This window comes from Jaculus jaculus, chromosome 2 (assembly GCF_020740685.1).
Source record: "Jaculus jaculus isolate mJacJac1 chromosome 2, mJacJac1.mat.Y.cur, whole genome shotgun sequence".
In the NCBI taxonomy this organism is placed as follows: domain Eukaryota; kingdom Metazoa; phylum Chordata; class Mammalia; order Rodentia; family Dipodidae; genus Jaculus; species Jaculus jaculus.
In genome coordinates, this window is record NC_059103.1 from 124,249,916 (window position 1) to 124,272,328 (window position 22,413).

Below are 22,413 nucleotides of genomic sequence, written 5' to 3' on the forward strand. Positions count from 1 at the left end.
TAGCTATTGTGAATAGAGTGGCAATCAACCTGGTTCAGCAAGTATCACTAAGTTAGTGAGAAGAGGCCTTAGGATATATGATACTTAGGAATGGTATAGCTGGGTCAAATGATAAATCTGTTTTTATCTGTCTCAGGAACCTCCACACTTATAGCTGTACCAGAGTACATTCTCACTAACAGTGTCGAAGGGTTCCTCTTTTTTTCCATCCTCACCAGCATTTATTGTCGTTGGTTTCTTGATGATAGTCATTCTGTCAGGAGGGAAATGGAATCTGAAAGTAGTTATAATTTGCATTTCCATGATGGGTAAGGATATAGAACATTTTTTTTCTAAGTTTATGTGCCATCTGTATTTCTTCTTTTGAGAACTCTCTATTTACTTCCATAGCCCATTTTTAATTGGGTTATTTATTATTTATTTTTCTGAGTGCTTTGTATCTCCTGGATATTAATTAATCCTATTTCAGATGAATAGCTGGCAAAGATTTTCTTCCCATCTACAGGTTGCCTCTTTGCTCTATTGACAGTGTCCTTTGCTATACACAAGCTTTCTAATTTCATGAGGTCCCAATGGTTGATTAGTGGTTTTATTTCCTGAGTCACTGGGTTATATTCAGAAAGTCTTTGCCTATGCCAATATATTTAAGTGTCTCTCCTACTTTTTCCTCTATCAGTTTCAGAATTTCAGGTCTGATATTAAGGTCTTTGATCCATTAGCCTTGATTCTTGTGTATGGAGAAAGATAAGGATCACTTTTCATCCTTCTACATATAGATAAACAGTTTCCCCAGAACCATTTGTTATAGAGTCTTTCTTTTCTCCAGTGAATATTTTTGGCATTTTTTTTTTTTTGTATTGGTACTTTTGGTATTTTTGTATTGGCTATAGCTGCCTGGATTTACATCTGGGTCCTCTCTTTTGTTCCATTGATCTATGTGTCTGTCTTTGTGCCAGTACCATGTTGTTTTTTCTTTTTAAATTTTTTTTAAATTTATTTATTTGAGAGTGACAGACACAGAGAGAAAGACAGATAGAGGGAGAGAGAGAATGGGCACGCCAGGGCTTCCAGCCTCTGCAAACGAACTCCAGACGCGTGCGCCCCCTTGTGCATCTGGCTAACGTGGGACCTGAGGAACTGAGCCTCCAACCGGGGTCCTTAGGCTTCACAGGCAAGCGCTTAACCACTAAGCCATCTCTCCAGCCCTGTTTTTTCTAATATGGATCTGTAATATAGCTTAAAATCAAGTATTGTGATATTGCCAGCCTTATTTTTGTTGCTCAAAATTGTTTCAGCTATTTAAGTTTTTTTGTGCTTCCAAATGAGTTTTATGATAGATTTTCTATTTCCATGGGGAGTGCCATTGGAATTTTAATGGGGATTGCATTAAATGTAGATTGCTTTTGGTAAGATTGACATTTTCACAATATTGGTTCGTCCTATCGAAGAACATGGGTATCTTTCCATTTCCTAGTGTTGTCTGCATTTTCACTCTTGAGTGTTTTAAAGTTTTCATTATAGAAATACTTCACTTCCTTGGTTAGGTTTATTCCAAGATACTTTATTTATTTATTTATTTATTTATTTTTGGAGGCAATTGTGAATGGGAATGATTCCCTTCTTTCATCTTCAACATGTTTGTTGTTAGTATATAGGAAAGCTACTGATTTCTTTGTTTTTATTTTTTATCCTGCTATGCTGCTAAAAGTGTTTATCAGCTCTAAGCATTTGCAGGTATAGTCTTTAGGGTCCTTTATGTATAGAATCATATATTCTGCAAATAATGATAATTTGATCTCTTTCAATTTGCATCCCTTTTTTTGTTTATTTTTATTTGTTTATTTGAGAGTGGCAGACAGAGAGATAAATAGGCACATAGAGAGAGAGAATGGCTGCGCCAGGGCCTCCAGCCACTGCAAATGATCTCCAGACACATATGCCTTCTTGTGCATCTGGCTAACATGGGTCCTAGGGAATCGAGCCTTGAACTAGGGTCCTTAGGCTGCATAGGCAAGTGCTTAACTGCTAAGCCATCTCTACAGCCCAATTTCTATCCCTTTTATGTGTGTCTCTTTATTGCTATAGCTAAGTCTTTTGGTACTGAATTAAATGACAGTGAAGATAGTGGACACCCTTGTCCTATTTCTGATTTTAATGGAAAAGTTTCAAGTTTCCCCCCATTTAATATTATGTTGGCTGTACATTTGTCATAAATAGCCTTTATTGTGTTGAGATATATTCCTTCAATTCCCAGTTTCTATGGGACTTTTACCTTGATTTTGTCAAGTGCCTTTCCTGCATCTATTGAGATTATCATGTGGTTTTTGTCCTTCAGTCCATCTATAAAGTATATTATATTTATTGATTTGTATATGTTGAACAATTCCTGCATCTCTGAGATCTTAAAGCCTACTTGGTTGGGGTGGATGATCTTTTTGATATATTCTTGTATTCTGTTTTCCAATATTTTGTTGAGAAGTTTTGTGTCTGTATTCATGAGGAGATTGGTTTATAATTTCTTTTTATTCTGTCTTTGTCTGGTTTTGGTATCAGGGTAATGCTAGACTTCGTAGAAGGAGTTTGGTAGTATTCCTTCCTTTTCTGTTTCATGCAAAGGTTTAAGAAGCATTGGTGTTAGTTCTTCCATGAAGTTCTGGTAAAATTCACCAGTGAATCCATCTGGGCTTGGACTTTTTTAGTTGGGAGATTTAAAAAAAAATGCTTGGATCTCCATACTTGTTATAGGTTAATTTAAATGGTTTGTCCAATCGTGATTTAATTTTGGTAGGTCATATAAATCTATAAAATCATCTATTCTTTCAGATTTTGAAACTTAGTGGAGTATGTGTTTGTAAAATATATCCTCATTTTCTGTATTTCTTTGGTATCCATTGTAATGCTGCCTTTTTCATCTCTTTGTCTCTTTCTTTTGGCCAGATTTCCTAAGGGTTTATCAAAATTGTTTATCCTTTCAAAGAACCAACTCTTTGTATCATTTACTCTGTATTTTTTTGTTTCTATTTCATTAGTTTCTGCCCAAATCATTATTATTTCTTCCTGTCTACTAGTTTTTAGTTTACCTTATGTTCTTTTTCCAAGGCCTTAAGGTGAAGCATTAAGCTGTTTACTTATGACCTATGTAATTTATTAATATAGGTACTTATAGGATATGTGTTACCCCAATGTCATAATCCTGTCAACTAGGAGGCTGAGATTTTTGGTGTGTAAAGGGTTCTAGGTCAGCCTGGTGCCAAGTGAGACCTTGCCTCCATGAATGACAGAAGAAGATAAAGGCACTGTAAATTAGGAAGCAACAAAGGACAACCCCAAATATAGCTTATTTAAGAATGACAAAGCCAACTGTTAATCAAATCTAACTCATAACCTGCCCTGGCATGGAAAGTGTGATTAGCCCCTCCAATGCTAGGCTTTGTGGTGGATACTGACCTGGTGTAACTAGGCCCTGTTACCTTTTGAGATGGCTTTGGACTCAGCTATGCCGAGTGCTCTCTTGGGTCCCTCTTTACTGCACTATGGGTAGGCTGGCTGGGTCAGTGGGTCCTCTATTCTGATCAACTGTGCTCCTTTTCCCAGTTCTCAAGTAGTTGCTGGTGCTTACAGCTGAGGCTGTGAATGGTGCCTGAAGTTACTGGAGCTGTGTGGCTGGACCCCTGATTATCTTCCTCACAAACTGCTCAGCTGGTCACACCTGAATTCTCCTCCTTGACTTCATGAGCAGGCTGGTGTGAGTGGAAAATTCCTTTACCTGGCTTCTCCTGCAGATTAGGCAGAGCCTGGTGGCTGCACTGACCAGCACCACTGTGGGATCCAGTTCTCCCTTGTGCTACTGTTGCTAGAAGATCTGGGTGTCTCCTTTTCTGCTGAGGTTGATAATTCCTTATACACTTTCATTTTTCAGTAGAAGAGTATATTTTGCTCTTTTTTTTGTTTTGCATATTTCCCCCCAGACTGCTTTGTTGTGGCTACTATGCTGCCATTTTACCCGTAAGTCTGTCTTTTTTATTTACATTAGTAAATTCTTGTAAATTCTGTTAAATTTTTTCTTGAACAATTATTTTGGTTTCATAGATTCCTTTGTTATTTTGTATTTTATCATCACTTTAATTTTTAATATTTCCTTCTGTTTCCTAGTTTAGGGTTTCATTTAGTCTTTTTTTTTCCTAAGTTTTTGAGTTATAATGTTAAGATATTTGGGATTTTATTCCTTTTACAATGTATAGTTCCAATTGTAAGTTTCTCTTTGAGCTTTGCTTGTACCATTTTCCATATGTTATTGTATGTTGTATTTTTGTTTTTGATATGAAAATTTCATATATCTTTTGGAATGATAGAGCTTTTCTTAGCTCTTAGTTGGGCTGTAACTCAGGGATTAGGTTGACAGAATCACAGCTACCCAAAACTTCCCCTGACTCAGTGGCCTCTTCCAGGTTCTTATGAATTTTGCTGAATGAAATCCATAGATCATAGAAATTTAAGTTCAGAAAGATTTTATTATAGAGCTTATGTGAAGGAAAGAAGGCAGAGCTCCTGCAGAGCAGAAATGGGACACCAGAAATGGTAAAGCCAGACTGGTATTTCTGATTGGGATCTTTTATGGGAATTTATGAGATGAAGACTGAGCTGGTCTGTGTAGGCCCCAAGTTAGGTGTCTAGGTACCACCAGGTTTCTAGAAAATGGAGTAATCTCATTTATTCTTAGGGAGGGAATAATCCTTCTTAGTCTTCTAGGAAAGAGAGAATATGGAGAAATCAGGTTCCCCTTTATAAACTCAGGGGCATTCCTTGTTTTTATTTTGGGGCTGTGTTACCTCTAAACTGCCTCATTTTCATTCATCTCAAGCTATTTTCTAATTACTATGTATTTTTTTGTTTGGCCAATTCATTGCTAAGAAGTATGCTATAAAATTCATACACATTTTGTTTGCATTTATAATTTTCCTTACATTATTGATTTATAGTCAGTTCCTTGTGTTTAGAAATAATAATCTGTATTATTTTATTCTTTCTGCTCCATAGCCTTTAGATATAGTCTTATAATACATCTCAGGCTGGCCTCAAATGTGCAATCTTCCTGCCTCTACCTTCTTAGTACTAGGATAACAGCTATGCATCACTATGCCTAGTCATAATCATTTAAACATTTTCAAAACTGGTTTTATTATATAAAATATGTTTCATTCCAAAGAATGTTATATATATATATATATGTATGTATATATAATTGAGAAGACTATATATTTTGTTGTTGGATGAAGTTTTGTATAGATATTAGCTCATGCTGTTAGGTAATGTCCAAGACCTCTCTTTTGTTATGGTTTTGTCTGTTTTATCCATTATTCAGAGTGATGCTTTGAAGTGTTTATTATTATGTACAGTGTGTTTCATTATTAGTTTCTATTCAATTTTATTTCATTGGTCTGGAGATGATAGTTTAGTGGTACAACATATCTTCAGCATATGTGAGGCACTGGTTTTAATCCAAGTACCATTTTTTGTTTGATGTATTTTGGTACCTGTCATTAGGTACACATATTTGAAATTCCAGTATCTTCTTGATGACCCTTTATTACTATTTAGTATCCTAGTCTTAGCTATTTTCAGTGAATATTATAAAACTACAATGAGATGTTTCCTTGAATCCTTTGTAGATCACAGTTGGAGATATTGGAATGCTGTTTAAGATTCGTATTGGCCATACCAATTCTGGACACACCCCTTCTTGGCACTGTAAGAAGGTAAGGATATAACAGCACACTTCCACTTTTAAACAATATTTTATGCAAATTCCTTCCAGGACTCAATCCTTAGAGAAGAATTTCATATCTGTCATGAACTGATGGAGTCCAACCTATAACTTTTTAGTCAGTCCACATCTGAAGTTTTTTCTCAATATTCTTATAATTAATTACTCCCTCATTGATTGAGGGAATAACCTAAACTATGCAATTGTTGCAGTTACCTTCTTGTTGCTGGGACAAAGCACCTGACCAAATGCAGCTGATGGAAAGAATGTTTATTTTTGGCTTACAGTCTGCATGGGGAGGCTCATGATGGCGGGGGAAAGATGATAGAGCACAGGCTGTACATCACCTTGCCAACATCAAGTAGGAAACAGTAGCAGGAGAGTGGGTCAGATTCTAGCAAGGCAGAGCTAGCTATAATACCAGAAAGCCTGCCCCTAACAACACAGCTCCTCCAACAAGATTCCACTTCCCAAATTACCATCAGATGGGAACCAAGCATTCAAAACATATGAGTATATGGGGGCCATCTAATTCAAAACACCTTAAAAATACTTTTGCTTTCCTATAAATAAAAACAAACAGTTTGAGTGATAGATCAACTCTTAACAGTTGCATAATAAACCTGAATGGCTGATTAAAAATGCACACTTTTACATTCAGTTCAAAGATAGTGCAAAGATATGTCATTACAGTGATGACATCTATTAGGCAGTCTATGCCAATTTTGGAATGTAGGGTATTTATGCTAAGCAAGATAATGCCACTTATGTATTTTTCAAGATGCAAAAAAGCATATATCTCTACATTATTTAGAGTGAAAATTATGCTATTTTCATGATTGCCAGTAAGGGCAAATCTGGAAACCATGCAGCATATCATTTGTTTTTGTGTATAGTGTATTTCTCCTTTTTTAAATTATTAATTTAAAAATGATCTCTAAACTCAAGTTTTCAATAGGAAATGAACATCTCATCAAATTCTTTCTCCTCTGGCAAGTTCACTTTTCTGTAGTTTTAAATATATGAGAAAACTAATGAAAAATTCATGGAAAATGAATAAATGAATAATTGCTTAAAGTACATTTTTACTGTATTAGTAAGAATGAATAATTGTTAATAATGGCATCTACTTTACATTAAAGTCAAAAAGTTCTTGAAGCAAAATGATAAAAATAAATTTTACTTTGTGAAAATATAGAATGTAGTGGTTAGATTTCAAAATTTCTGTCTATCTTCTGTATGAAATAATGTTTTATTATTATTATTATTTATAACATAAGGAAATTTTAAAATGTGTTCAAATTGATTATGTAATATTCTCTCTTTCCATTTTCTCAATAAAACAGTTTATAAAATTTTTATTAATACCTCTCCCATGTCATTTGATTTACAACAAATAAGCGATATTAGATTAATTATGAAGTTGAAATACTGAGACTTGAAAGATTATAACATGATTGTAAAGGAATGTTATAAAAAATAAGCCTAAGTTTCCTATTGTCTTTCTATGGTAAATCCTGTAAATACTGTCTTATTGAACATCAATTTCTTTCAAGCCTGAAATTTTCTGTTTTTCTCTTTGAAGAAACAGACTTTTTTTTCCTGTCTGGGGAGGGTAGGTGCTTAGGGATTGAACTGTGCAGGCTAAATGTACACTCCACCATGGAGTTGCTCATCCTTGAAGGCATATTCTTTACTCATTCTCATTATGAGCATATGAAACTCTTGTACAGTTTATTGTTTTGACCAAATTAGATGCTAGGTAATGGGTTTGGAATCTTTTGTTTAGTTGTCATATAATATGTAAATTTAATTTGAAAATATAAGCAAGGCAACTTGTACCTATGACCCGAGGGAGGGGAGGGGAGGGGAGGGAAGAGAAGGGGAGTGATCATGGGCCCAACAGGGCATCCTGCTATTGAAAATGAACTCCAAGAGCTGGGCGTGGTGGCGCAGGCCTTTAATCCCAGCACTCTGGAGGCAGATGGAGGTAGGAGGATAACCATGAATTCGAGGCCACCCTGAGACTCCATACTGAATTCCAGGTCAGCCTGGGCTAGAGTGAGACCCTACCTCGAAAAAACCAAAGGAAAAAAAAAAAAAAGAAAATGAACTCCAGATGCCTGCCCCACTTTGTGAGTGTGGCTTTACATGGGTACTGGGGAGCCAAACCCAAGTTGTCAGGTTTTGCAAGCAAGCACCTTCAACTGCTAAGCCATCTTTATAGCCCGATTCTTTTAAATTTAAATAGGAAAGATTACAACATAAAAATAAGATGTTTCCTTAGTTTTTGTTTCTTAAGAATATTTTTGGGGGTTTAATTAAAAGAAACAAAATAGTCATGATCTTGGCAGCCTTGCAAACGAGTGTGTATACACTGTTGTTTGCAGCAACCTTTTTTTAAAAGTGACACTGTATCAGAATAATTCTTGATGAACATTTATAAATATGAAATTCTGACCTGTGGAAGAACACAGATCTTAAATAGTTTGGGCACTAAAAATCTGTCTTTTCAGTGTCATTTTTTTTTTTTTAACATTTTATCTTTCTTTATTTGAGAGAGAGAAATAGGCAAGGAGAGAAAGGGAGAATGGGAACCCCAGGGCTTCCAGCTGCTTCAAAGGAATTCCAGATGCATACACTCCTTTGTGCATCTGGCTTTCATGGGTACTGAGGAAATCAAACTGGGGCCCTTTGGATTTGCAGGCAAACACCATAACCACTAAGCCATTTCTCCAGTCTCGAGTGTCTTTATTAAGCACATTAAAGTTGAAACTTTAGCAGATCTATTTCAGTGAAACTTTTAAAAGAATGACAATACCCTCATTGGGAATAACTAGATATTATAGTCTGAAAACCTAATGTCAACTATTAGGTGGGTATTTTTTGAAATTTATTGATTTTCATTCCCATTTATTAAACCATACATGTTTAATTCCAAGATAAATTTTACATAACATGTTCACAAATAAATATTGTTAGTATCTTAATCATTGCTAAGGACCCAACAAGGGTATTATGTCAGTTTAATCCTGTATTTTATAAACTATAACTTTTTAAACATTTTATAAAAAAAGTCACTTTAAGCTAAAAAGTTGATCATTCATTTAAGGAGATGAAATAGGAAAAAAGGAGATTTTAAAATGCTGTATCTCTAAACATAAATTATTAATGACAGAAAGAAATTAGGAGGAGATGGGCATGATGGCTCATGGATACATATATACAAGAGGATCAGGAATTCAAAGTGAGCCTTCTTTTAATAGCAAGTTTGAGCACAGCATGAAGTCCATGAGACCATGTTGCTGCACAAAGAACCTGAGCAAGAACAGCTTGTGAGAGGAAAGGGTTTATTTTGGCTGGCAGAGTCAAGGGGAAGCTCCATGATGGCAGGGGAAAATGATGACATGAGCAGAGGGTAGCTATCACCTCCTGGCCAACTTTAGGTGGAAAACAGCACAGGAAAATATGCCAGTTACAAGGGGACGATGGCTACACACCCATACACTAGCCCTCAACAATGCATCACTTCCAGGAGGATCCAGTTCTCAAATTTTCACCATCTGGGGATCAAGCATTCAGAACACGTAAGTTTGTGGGGGAAACCTGAATCAAACCACCACATTCTGCCCCTGGCCCCCATAAACTAATAACCATACATGATGTAAAATGCAATGCATTCATCTACCTTTAAATGTCCCCATAGTTTTTGTCAATCCCATTGATATTCAAACATTCTCATAATCCAAGATCTTTTAACTGAGCTGTAGTTCAAAAAAATAAAAATAAAAAAACATAATAACACAGAATAAATATTCACACTGCAAAAGATGGCATTGTGCATAGCAAAGCAATATTGAGCAAGACTTAAAACAAATAGTGCAAACATCAAACTCTGTAGCTCCAAATCTGACAACTCTAGCCAATAAATAATCTCCAAGTCCAATAATTCTAACCTATGACCAGACTCTGGAGCTCAAATTCTGCTCCTCCAGCCTAGGCTACTCATCGTCCTGGGAACATTCATCCAGTGCCAGCAGTTCTCCTTGGCAGCCATCCTAAAGTCCTGGCATTTCATTCAGTCTCCACTGCAACCCATGGGTCATTGACATTGCAACACCAGGCTTCCATATACATAATCCAACAAGCTTGCTTCACACTACCAATGGCCATTTCCAAATGACAAAACCATGTTGCAAATTCAATGTCCCTCTCTTCCCTGCATTTGTAATATTCCATCTTACCAGGTGGGCTTCCAGTTTATTAATCTAAGGGGAAATAAAGCAGACATTGAAGAACAGGACCCTTCTTCAGCATTCAGATCTCTATAAAAGATGCACAATTCTTCCTGTTGTCCCAGTGCAGATGAGCTGGCCCAATCTCAGTGGTTGTAATTTCTCAAATAATTGCAGCTGGGCAACAGTTTTGGCCCAAAGATTTAATTTCTTTCTGTGCCACATCCCTCTGCTCACACTAGTCATTTCTATGCAATGCAAACTTGCACAAGTTCTCAGGACTTGGGCATAACAACAAACTTCTCACACAAACTGATTCTAGCCCAGTCTGGGTAAAACTAGTTCCTTACCCTCAAAAGCCAAAACTCATAGTCCATAGTTTTACTGCATTAAGGTCTTTAAACTATGATAAGAATAGTCCATCAAGCTGTATTTAAACCACTGCAAGTAATCTCTTAGGCCAAGATCTTAAATTCATCCACTTGCAAAGCAGTTGCAAAAGTCAAAAACCACAGAATCAGATTTCTAGCAGGATTGAACCCACCTCTTGGTACCAATTATACTGTCATAGTCAGTGTTGCATTGCTGCCAGTAAACATCAAATCAAGAGCAGATTGTGGAAAGAAAGGGCTTATTGTGGCTTATATACTCAAGGGGAAGCTCCATGATGGCTGGGGGAAATGATGGCATTAGCAGAGAATGGATATCACCGCCTGGGCAATGTCAGGTGGACAATAGCATGAGAATATACCAACACTGGCAAGGGGAAGGTAGCTACAATACCCATAAACTCTTCCCCAACAATACATCACTTCCAGGAGCATCCAGTTCTCAAATTGCCACTATCTGGGAACCTAGCATTCAGAAAATATAAGTTTATGTGGGACACCTGAAACAAACCACTGCAGGACTCAGTGAGGATACTGTGTCAGTCAGTTCAATCCATTACTCTATGAACTTCATGCTAATATTTTATAAAAAAATCACCTTGGGATAACAAGCTTAATTGTTCACTTAAGGAGATGAAATGGGAAAAAATGAGATTTTTAAATACTATAATTATCTTTAAAGAGAAAATATTAATGTCAGAGATAGAAATTGGGAAGAGATGGGCATGATGGCTCATAGATGCAATTCCAGCCTTCAGGAAGTATATACAAGAGGATCAGGAATTCAAGACCAGCCTCAATTTCATAGAAAGTTTGAGGACAACATGAAGTTCATGAGACCTATCTCATGTTATTTCTCTTCAATAAAAGCCCCAAAGAAAAGCAAACAAAAAATTTGGGAGTATGCTGACATGTTTATTTAAATATTTCAAATAGGAAAATTTTGGAATAGAGGAAGGAAATGACATTGTACTTGAAATAGAAATTGGAAACAAACTCTTTTTTGGTCAAGTAAACACTTTTTCACATTAAAAAATAAAATGGGCCTGGAAGGGAACAAACCAGTAGAAGATGACAGTGAAAACGTCAGAGAACCAAGATTTATCAAAAAGACAAGAAGATATCCAACTACCTACCATGAGATGTGCTTCTATCGCATCTGCTGGGAGCAATCGCAAAGGAAGTGGTGACATGAATGCTGCTTTCTTTTTCAACTTTGAGAAAATCTTTTTTTTTAAAATTTTATTTATTTTATGAGAGAGAGAGAGAGAGAGAGAGAGAGAGAGAGAGAGAATGATGAATGGGCCCACAAGCCCCCCTGGTCACTGCAGAGGGACTCCAGACATATGTGCCACCTTGTACATCTACTAGCTGACAATTCCAGAGTGATGGTGCCAGACATGGTGATCAATGAAAACCCATCAAAACAGAAATCCAGAGGCTACAGAGAACTTAACACTAAATCAGACTGCCAACAGATCTGCCATGGATCAGGGATCATTGTGGAAGAGGGGATAGAAAGATTGTAAGAGCCACAGAATGAATATGAATATCTTGAAGCATGGTTCTTCCCATTCCCCACTACAGCACAGGGACTAATCGTGGCCTTCATGGCCCACGGTGAATACTGTGACCCCACTGAGGAGGTACCCCAGGGTAATGGGAGGAGGGACAAGGGGGTAAAAGAGTATTAATCTGTTATATATAAAATAAAATTTAAAATGATTTATTTTTTAAGTTTATTTATTTGACAGAGGAAAAGGGGGGGAGAGAGAGAGTGGGTGCGCCAGGGCCTCCAGCCACTGGAAACAAACTCCAGATGGGTGTGCTCCTTTTTGCATCTGGCTTACCTGGGTCCTGGGGAACTGAACCTGGGTCCTTTGGCTTTGCAGGCAAATGCCTTAACCACTAAGCAATCCTTCCAGCCCTAAAATGTTTTCTTATCTAAATATCAGGCTTGGACAAAACATTTATTTGATTATTTTATAAAATACTTAAGAAAACAAATATTGTTGCTATTTACAGATAGAATTGCAAAACATGAGTTCCGGAGAAAAGTTTTACATTCCTGTTCAACGATGGTTGGCACGAGATCAAGAGGATGGGGAAATATGTCGAGAATTTCCTATTTTAAATAAAGGACAACCCATTCTTCCAGGTAGGAAAGAGTCAACTCCAGGCAGCACGAACAGAACTAGTTTTCCTACGTGCTGAAGGACAAAGAAACTCAGTAAATGCATGTTGAATAAGTTGGTAAATGAATGATTAATGACTGTTTTTCCTTTTTATTGATAATTTTACACGTGAACATAATCTAATTTGATCATAATCTTTTCCCATTACATTCATTTGTCCCTTCTCACTCCTGTTCCACTGAATCTCCTCCTCTTACCAATTATTCCCCTTTGTATTTTGACATCATTATTTTGTTCTCTTTCATCATCCTTGTGAAAATAAACTATTTCTGGCAGCTACAGAAAAATGTGTTTTAGATGTTTCACCTACTAGTGTTCAGGAGTATTCTGGTATCACAAGTTAGGTCTGTTGGAAGGTCAACTGAAATGCTATCAAAATAAGTAGATAAATTTGTAGAAGTCACTGAGTAAATTGTCAATGAAATAAAGGGCTCAAAAGTACAAGTCAATAAGGATGGCCTGCACCATTATATTTCCTTGAAATATAAAATGAAATGAACATATGATTGCTCAATGATGATTTTAAACATTTAATCAAAAACATAGGAGTATTTACATGTCCTGTTAATGCTGAGAATAGACTAGTGATTCATTTGATGGAAGGTAGTCACTGTTTTGTTTTGTTTTTCCCAAGGTAGGGTTTCACTCTAGCACAGGCTGACCTGGAATTCATTATGTAATCTCAGGGTGGCCTCAAACTCACGGTGATCCTCCTACCTCTGCCCCCTAAGTGCTGGGATTAAAGGCGTACACAACCATGTCTAGCTAATCACTGTTTTGTTTTTGTTTTTGTTTTATAATCCAGGGTGGCTTAATTTTTAAGAGCTGCTTACTCCTGTGTCTTTAGACTCTGTTTAGAAAATATGTGCAAATCATGTATGAGAGTCATTAAATGGAAAATTAGTAAAAAATAGTTCTTTAAAATGTTTTAAATTTTATTTTATCTGTAAGCAGAGAGTGATACAGAGAGAATGGTCACACCAGGCCTCTAGCCATTGCAAATGAACTCCAGATGCATGTGCCACTTTGTGTCTGGCTTTATGTGGGTACTGGGGAATCAAACTCAGGTAGTTAAGGTTTGAAGGCAAATGCCTTAACTGCTTAGCTATCTCTCCAGCCCTCTTTCTTTCTAATTTAGAACATATTATACTACAGTCTGTTGTCTTAGATGTTTTTTCCTTTTATATTGGTGTGTATCCTTTGTATAACATTGGTAGATAATGACATTTTTATACATTTATATCTTATGTGCCATCAAACTTACCTCCTCTATACATTTACATAGCTTCTTTTTCATCCCTTCTTCCACTGGTCTCTTTATTCTTCCAAACAGTCCTCTTTCTACTTTCAAGTGTAATGTTTTAAAAATATAGATTCCACAAATAAAAGAAGACACATGATTCTGTCTTTCTGAGTCTGGCTTATTTTACTTAACATAGTTCTAAGTTCCATTATTTTTCTTGCAAATGACATAATTTCATGTTTATTTATGGCTGAATAAATTTATGTTGTATTTATATATTATATTTTATTCACCCACTTATCTGTCAAAAGATATTAGTATCATTCTATAACTTGGTTATCATAAATAGTGCTACAATAAACATGAATATACAGGAATCTTGATTCTCTCTAACTTATAACCCTTTGGGTATATGCCCAGGAGTGGTCTAGCTGGATATGATAGTTTTATTTTTAATTTTTGGAGACACCACCATATCAATTTTCATAGTAGCTATACTAATACATATTCACACCAAAAATGTATAAGTTTTCCTTTTCTCTGTGTCCTCACTAGCATTTGTTGTTTATTTCTTGGTGATACCCATTCTGACTTAAGGAATTCAATGTAGTTGAATTTCAATGTAGTTTTGATTTGTATTTGCCTGATAATGAAAGCTATTAAACATTTTTCTTGTATTCATTAGGCAATTGTCCTTCTACTTTTTAAAACTGGGTCATCTACATACTTGTTCACTGATACACCTACATTTGACTCTTTTGGTATTTAGCTTTTGAATTTTTTACATACTCTGATTATTAGTACTGTGTCTGATGAGTAGCTAGCAATCATTTTCTCCCGTTTTGCAGGCTGTCCCTCACTGTTTTTCTGGAGTACTATTTAGAAAGTCTTGAAATATTTTCCTAAGTTTTCATGTTTTTTTTTTTTTCTTGGTTGTTTGAGGTAGGGTCTCTTTCTAGCCCAGGCTGACCTGGAATTCACTATATAGTCTCAGGGTGGCCTTGAACTCACATGATCTTCCTACCTGTGCCTCTTGAGTGCTAGGATTAAAGACATGGACCACCATACCTGGCAAACTTTCAGGTTTTATGTTAAGGTTATTGATTCATTTTGAAATTATTTTTGTACAAGGTGAGAGGTAGCAAGCTTTAATTATTCTACATGTATATATCCAGTTTTCTTGGCAGTAGTCATGAAATAGGCTATTTTGCCCCAAACATGTGTCTTTGATATCTCTGTCACAAATCAGATGACCATAGCTAGATGGCTTTATTCCTATGCCCTCTATGTATTCCATTGGTCTACATGTCTGTACCATGCTATGCCAATACCATTCTGTTTTTGTTGTAATGGTTCTATAGTATACATTTATCCACACACACATACTCACACACATGCTCCAGGACCTCTGCTGTTGCCAACAAATGCCAGACAATGGACCACTTTTGGTGTACAGCTTTATGTGGATAGCCTGGGAATTGAACCTGGGCTCTAGACTTTGCAAGCAAGAACCTATCCACACTTATCTGCTGAAACAACTCTTCAGTTTCTATATGCTATAATACTTTTTAGGTAGGGTCTTCTGTCCAGTAGTTTAATTTGTAATTAGGTATTTATTTAGGAGAGAGAGAGGAGAGAGAGAGAGAGAATGATAATGGGCACACTAGGGTCTTTGGCCACTGAAAGCAAACTCCAGACTCTTGTGTCACCTTGTGCATCTGGCTCATGTGGGTTCTCAGGAATCAAACTTGGGTTCTTTGGCTTTGCAGGTATATGCCTTAACTATTAAGCTATCTCTCTAACCCTACTTCTTATATTTGGATGAGATTCTCTTTTGAGAGGGTGGGAAAGTTTGCTTCAATAACTTTGTTGAATAAGCTATCTATACCTTTGGTCTGAATTTCTTCCCCTCCTCGTATACCCGTGATCTGGATGTTAAGTCTTTTTAGGGTATCTCACACTTCCTCCATGTTTTATTCATAAGCTGTTTTGAACTTACCAATTTTTTCTTTTTTAAATTTTTTTTTTAATATTTGGTTTTGTATTCAGCAAATACAGTCAGTTTCGTACCATTATTAGGCTCATCTGTGACCTACCCTCTCCCCATTGGCTCCCCCCCTTGTTGAGGTATATGGGTCGTGCATTGTGGAGTTAGCCCACAGTTATGGATAAGATAAATGTCTCTGCATATCATGAGCCAACATGTGGCTCTGACATTCTTTCTGACCCCTCTTCCACAAAATTTCCCTGAGCCATGTTGGGTTCATTTTTGGTCTGCTTCAGTGATGAGGTGTTGGGGACCTCTGAGGCTCTGGCTCTCTGATTTGGTAGGAGTTGATTTTTCTCTGTGTTGGTCTCCTTCCCCCTTGTGCTGGTATCCGGTTCATCAGGAAAACAGCACCCTTGCTTGTTTCACCAATTTTTCTTAGTTTCAGCCGGGGCCCTTTTGAGGTATGATAGGGTGGCTCTCTTCTTAGGATCTACATCTATCTGAAAAAGAGAAGCAGATTCTCCAATGGCGAGTAAGTTAGCACCAGGACAAATGAGATAAACCTTACTTTTTAATAGAGAATTTAATAGGTGTGGGCCCTCTTGTAGCCCATGATTGATGGTAGCTTGATATTGGAGAGTGGGCTAATGTTTGGATATGGTTCTGACTTGTTTCCCAGCTTCAGCTATGGGTCCCATACCACTGAGGGGATTAGTTAGCCAAATCAAGAGCAGTTGGTTCCCCATCATGGCTGTGTGCCACTATTACACTTATGTGGGCATCACAACAGGTTATTTGCTGCTAAGTAGGTTAGACCATGAATTGCTTGGACAGATATTGGTCATTTTCCCCCAGTCACCCATGTGGCACCTTCTGGCACTAGACACACTGACTGTCTGGGGACTGACTCTCTTCCAGATTCCAGCCATGCCATTCCATTTTACCTGTCAACTGAATATGGTGTCTTCAGCAGTAGGGTCTTACCACTAACCTTTGGTGCGTCATCAAGTACTCTGACAGAAATCTGTCTGTCTTTTAGGAAACCTTGTAGGTCTCTCTGATCAAAAGCTCATTGTGGATGGTAGCCCCATGCTGGTACTGGGAGTTACTGGTCAGTGCCTACTAAGAAAATGAGGAAAAAAATAACTAATATACAAGAGTTAGAGAAAAGAGAGAGAGGGAGGGAGGGAAGATATAGAAGATTAAGGTTAGCCTTGATCCTACCCTCGCCAGTGTCTTGTGGTTCAGGTGTTCCCTGTAAGGGCCTGGTGAAGGTTCAGCCATTTGTTCTGCCTTTTAGGAAGTAGAATTTTATGGTACCATTGCCATTTGGGTCTAGATTTGTGTTTCCCACCCCTTCGATGCCCTCCCCTCCCTCCCCATCCATCCTAGTGTGTAGTCCACGAGATGCTTGCTGGGTATGTAAGGTATCTTGGGTAGATTCAGGTTAGGTGCTATAGATGAGTGACACTATGTGGCGATTTTTTGTTTTTTTCTGTGATTGGGTAAGTTCACCGAGAATGATCTGTTCCAGGTTCAACCATTTTTCCTCAAATTTCATTGTGTCATTTTTTCTTACTGGTGTATGGAATTCCATTATGTAGTTATACCACATCTTAGTTATCCATTCTTCTAGTGATGGACATCTGCGTTTATTCCAGTTCTTAGCTATTACAAATTGAGCCACTACAAACATGGCTGAGCAAATCTCTCTGGCCTGTGGTTTGAAGGTTTTAGGGTAGATGACCAGTAAGGGAATAACTGGGTCTGTTGGCATCTCTATAGTCAGCTTTTTCAGGAGTCTCCCATATTGCTTTCCAAAGTGGTTGTACCATCCTACATTCCCACCAACAGTAGATGAGTGTTCCTACTTCTCCACATCCTTGCCAGCTTTTATTTTCATTTGATTTTTTTCATGTTTTTTTTCCTTATTGGGGTAAGGTGGAATCTCATAGTTGTTTTAATTTGCATTTCTCTGATGATTAGGGATGATGAACATTTTCTTAAGTGTGTGTTTGACATTTGTATTTCTTCCTCTGTGAACTGCCTGTCCAGCTCTTTGCCCCATTTTGTGAGTGGTGTGTTTGACTTCTTACTGTTTAGATTTTTGAGTTCTTTGTAGATTCTAGAGATTTGGCCTCTATCAGTTGGATAACCTGCAAATATTTTCTCCCATTCTGTGAGTAATCTCTTGGCTTTGCTTATTGTATGCTTGTCTGTAAAGAAACTCTTTAGCTTCATGTGATCCCATTGGTTGAGTGACTGTTTAAGATTGTGAGCTACTCGGGTTTTGTTCAGGAAGTCTTTTTCCATTCCTATGTCATAGAAAGTACTTCCTAAATTTTCTTCCAGTAATATTCGAGTTTCTGGTCTTATGTTGAGGTCTTTGATCCATTTGGATTTGAGTGTAGTGCATGGTGAAATGTGTGGATCAAGTTTCAGTTTCCTGCATATGGTTATCCAGTTTGTCCAGCACCATTTATTGAAGATGCTGTCTGTTTTCCAGCCTATATTGTTCAGGCCTTTGTCGAATATCAAGTAGCTATAGTTGCTTGGCCCAAATTCCGGGTCCTCAAGTCTATTCCATTTGTCTATACTCCTCTTTTTATGCCAGTACCATGCTGTTTTTATTACTATGGCTTTGTAATATAGCTTTAGATCAGGTATGGTGATGCCTCCAGATGTATTTCTTTTGCTGATGATGTTGTTGGATATGTGAGGCTTTCTGCCTTTCCATATGAAATTTGAGATCATTTTTTCTATCTCTGTGAAGAACACTGTAGGGATTTTAATTGGAATTGCATTAAATCTGTATATTGCCTTTGGTAGGATTGTCATATTCACAATGTTAATTCTGCCTATCCAGGAGCATGGGAGGTCTTTCCATTTTCTCAAGTCCTCCTCAATTTCTTTTTGAATGTGTTTATGTTTTCGTTGTATAGATCTTTCACTTCCTTGGTTAATGTTATTCCAAGGTATTTTTTTGTTGTTGTTGTTGCTATTGAAAATGGGCCTATGTCCCTTATTTCTTTCTCTGTATCTTTGTCATTTGCATATAGAAAGGCACAAGCTGGTCTTGAACTCACTGTGATCCTTCTACCTCAACCTCCCTAGTGCTGGCATTAAAGGCATGCACCACCATGACTGGCATATTTGTCAGTTTTAAACTCATACTACTACCCAGGTTACATCCTCTGTTGCATTAGGCAATCCTTAATCTGTTTTCAAAGGTATGACTATGCTTAGAAAATTTATATCTTAAAGATAGGGCAACTACTAGCAGTTTGAATTCAGAAATACCTTTTTTTTCCTTTGCCTCTGGGAAGACTCCACTGAGGGTGCAATGTGGGTAGGACTGAATGCCCCAGGGGAGAGTGCACATCATGGAGTTGATGGGTGAACTATATTAACTTCAACTGGTACCGTAAGGAACTGTTCACATGACCATAGTGACTAGCAAATGTAGGCTTTGCCTAGCAGCCACAGTCATGCCCAGTTTAGTTTCAGCTTGAGTTTCATTAGGGCAGGAGATGGGGCCAGTGTCCCTCTTCCTATTGACATGACAGTCAATCAAGTCCCTAAGAAACCTGATTTCTAAAAATAGTTAACCTGATTTAAAACCTCAGCAACCTGGCATGTTGCCTTTGCTTAACTAGAAAATCACATTCAAACCCAGTGGCTATTGATTTTGTGCTGCATGCCAAAGAGGAGTTAGGATGTAGATCAGGGGGTAAGCAGGCAGGCTAAAGTAGATTTAGTAAGACAGTTAGTACTTTCAAGTGCAGGGTTGGGGGGGGGATTTAAGAGAAAGCGAGAGATTGGTATTTTGCTATTGCATTGTACTAAAAGAGTGCTGTGACAAGAGATTCATTCTGGGTATATGATAAATTCAGTCTTTCCTATCAGATAAATCTCACTGGTACTTCTCCACCCTTTATTCTCTTAACTGGTCGCCATTGTATGTAGAGTGGTTGGATGTGATCTGCCTCTTAAAATGCGTAAAAGCTGTAGAGGTTAAAACTATATGTTGTAACTTGCTAACTATTAATTAAGTAAAAGTTTCTTTTGAGGCCACCCTGAAACTCCATAGTGAATTCGAGGTCAGCCTGGGCTAGAGTGAGACACTACTTCAAAGAACAACAAACAAACAAACAAAAGTTTCTGCTTGAGGCTAGAGAGGTTTAGTTAGAGTTGCTTGTTCACAAACCTGACATTGGCCCATATTGGATTCCCCAGTACCTTCATAAAGCCAGATGCACAAAGTGGTGCATATATCTGGAGTTCTTTTGCAGTGGCTGGAGGCCCTGAAGGCCCTATTCCAGGATCTCTCTTATTCTCATTCTCTCTTACAGCCTCTCCGTCCCTCTCTTCTTACAAATAAATTAATTAAAAAATAGTTTCCACTGACCCTGCCAATTGTGAAAAGATTGTAAAGCTAAGTCTTAGCCAACGAGGCAAAGCCCAGTGTTCCTTCACTTTAGGGATAAAAGACAGGCCAACCTTCCACCCAGTGTGTTCCCTACCAGTTTTTGGTGGCTATTCACCCTTCTGCTCAGAGGTAGTTTGCTTTGTGGAAACTCTCAATTGAGTGGTAGCCTCTTGATTTACGACCTGTTATTATCTCTAATAGCCGGGGCCCATCTGGTATTTTAGTCCACCCAAGGGACACCCAGACCACCTCCTAGGAGAGATGCCTCCCATGGCCTTGGGCTGACAAACCCAGGACCGAACTTTTCTGGCAATGTGGGGAAGGGGCCCACAAAAGCTCCGCAGTGACCGGCAACTGTGCATAGATCGCGGTAAGACAAGCCGTGGGAAGACAGAGTATTCTCTTGCTGAAAACGTCACTGTGGAGGTTGGATGAGTGAATGAGATGTGTCCCAGACACCAAGGGAGCGTGGAGTCCCGACCAGAAGTTCTGCAGATATCCTGGTTCTTCACACAGCTTCCCGGCACTCCACTGATTTGTCAGGGGCTTATACTGACTTGCCTATTGCTGAGAAGCGCTGGATGGGGGATGTAACCTGGCAAGGGAATCATTTGGAAACAGATGAAGTGTTCTGATTGAGAAACCTCCATAGCTTGGGGGTGGGAGGCTGAGATTATGATGCGATACACTTTCAAGGACCAGGGGAAGAAGTAATCAAGGTGAAAAGTTCTCTAAAGGAAATAAAACAAACTAAGATTCCCCCAGATAGTCCTCTTAGACTCATGCTTAACTACTGCGCAGACAAATGCCTGCACTGAAGGCATGGAAAAGTAACAAACGATAAAGATTTCTTCTCTATTTGAACTCAAGCACTGATGCTCAAACCCTCAGTGTTTTGAGTTTGACTGAGGTGAGGACTGAGTTCCCCAGCTGTTGATGGAATGTTAACCCAGTCCTGTTTCCAGAGATCGAGTTCGCCCTCTGCTGGAATATAGGTCCCATAACATGGCTCCCATTAAAGACAAAACATCCAGCAGATCACAAGGAGGAACCAATCCAGAAATGGCACCTACACCACGCTATACCACAAATCAATCTAGAAATGGGACTTTTCACCCACATATAACCACCCTAAGCCACGATCAAGCTCCTGATGCCTAGACTAAGCGACACAACTGCCATTGGAGCTCTCCAGTTTTAGGCGGAGAAATGCTCAAACTCCATTTTGTCACCAACACATGGCCTAACATTCTAAAGTAACTCTAAAAGACTGAAAACTGGAAAGATAAGCCAATAGAATTACTTAGAAAAGCAAAGAAGGTGTATTTGAGGAGGGATGATGAGAAACAGAAGCAGAAGGCTCCTATTATGCTCTCTATCCTAGAGTAGATGCTCCAGGAACAGGGTCCTGAACTCCAGTGTGCTCAGCCTTCATAAAAAAACTAAAACAAAAACAAAAACAAAAAAAACAAAAACAGGTTTCCAACAGGGCACATACCTGACCATATGACCAGAGAAATTGAGGGTGAGGAATGTAAAAAGATTGGACACTTTAAAAGGAAATGCCCAGAATGGAAAATAAAGGAAAGACAATCTGACTCACGAGTTTTGATGAGGAATATGTCAGGGTTAAGAGCTCTATTATACCACTAGTACCTACCAGGAGCCTTTAGTAAATTTAAAGGTAGGTCCTTTAAATTTACATGAAGAAGAAATCATGTTCCTCGTGGATTTGGTCACTGTCCATCCTTTCTCTTGTATATAGCTTTCAGGACAGCATCTTTCCTTGGAGTAACTCATTCTTTCTGGGTCTAAAAAGGGAGAGGTATTTTAAGCCCTTCTCTTTGAAAAGACCCTTTTCAGGTTTTATGATAAAGAAACAAGGGCACACTTTCTTTTCATCCCTAAAGCCAAGTCTAACTTATTCATGTTATGGGTTGGACATACTGATCCCCAGACTGAAAGATAAATTAACTCCAATGGCTGGGCTTGAGAAGGGAATGGAGGTGGCTTATGGATAGCTTCTAAGCAAACTGAATTAAAGCACCTTGAAGAAACAATCAGGAAGAGACATTATCCTAACACCCTAGAAGGAAGATTAACTAGATTCCTAACAGCAAACACCTTGTGGTCCCTAATCCATATAACTTCTTAGCACAGTTCCCCAT

The 22,413-nt window shown here is 38.0% G+C and overlaps 1 protein-coding gene across 1 annotated transcript in view; it reads left to right on the forward strand.

Moving 5' to 3' along the window:
• The window catches only part of Rp1 (RP1 axonemal microtubule associated), a 298,773-nt gene that overhangs the window by 86,256 nt on the left and 190,104 nt on the right, over positions 1-22,413 (forward strand). The window contains exons 5-6 of the mRNA XM_045144358.1: positions 5,670-5,756; positions 12,414-12,546. Of these exons, the coding sequence (XP_045000293.1) occupies positions 5,670-5,756; positions 12,414-12,546 (220 nt within the window). The remainder of the gene's footprint in view (positions 1-5,669; positions 5,757-12,413; positions 12,547-22,413) is intronic.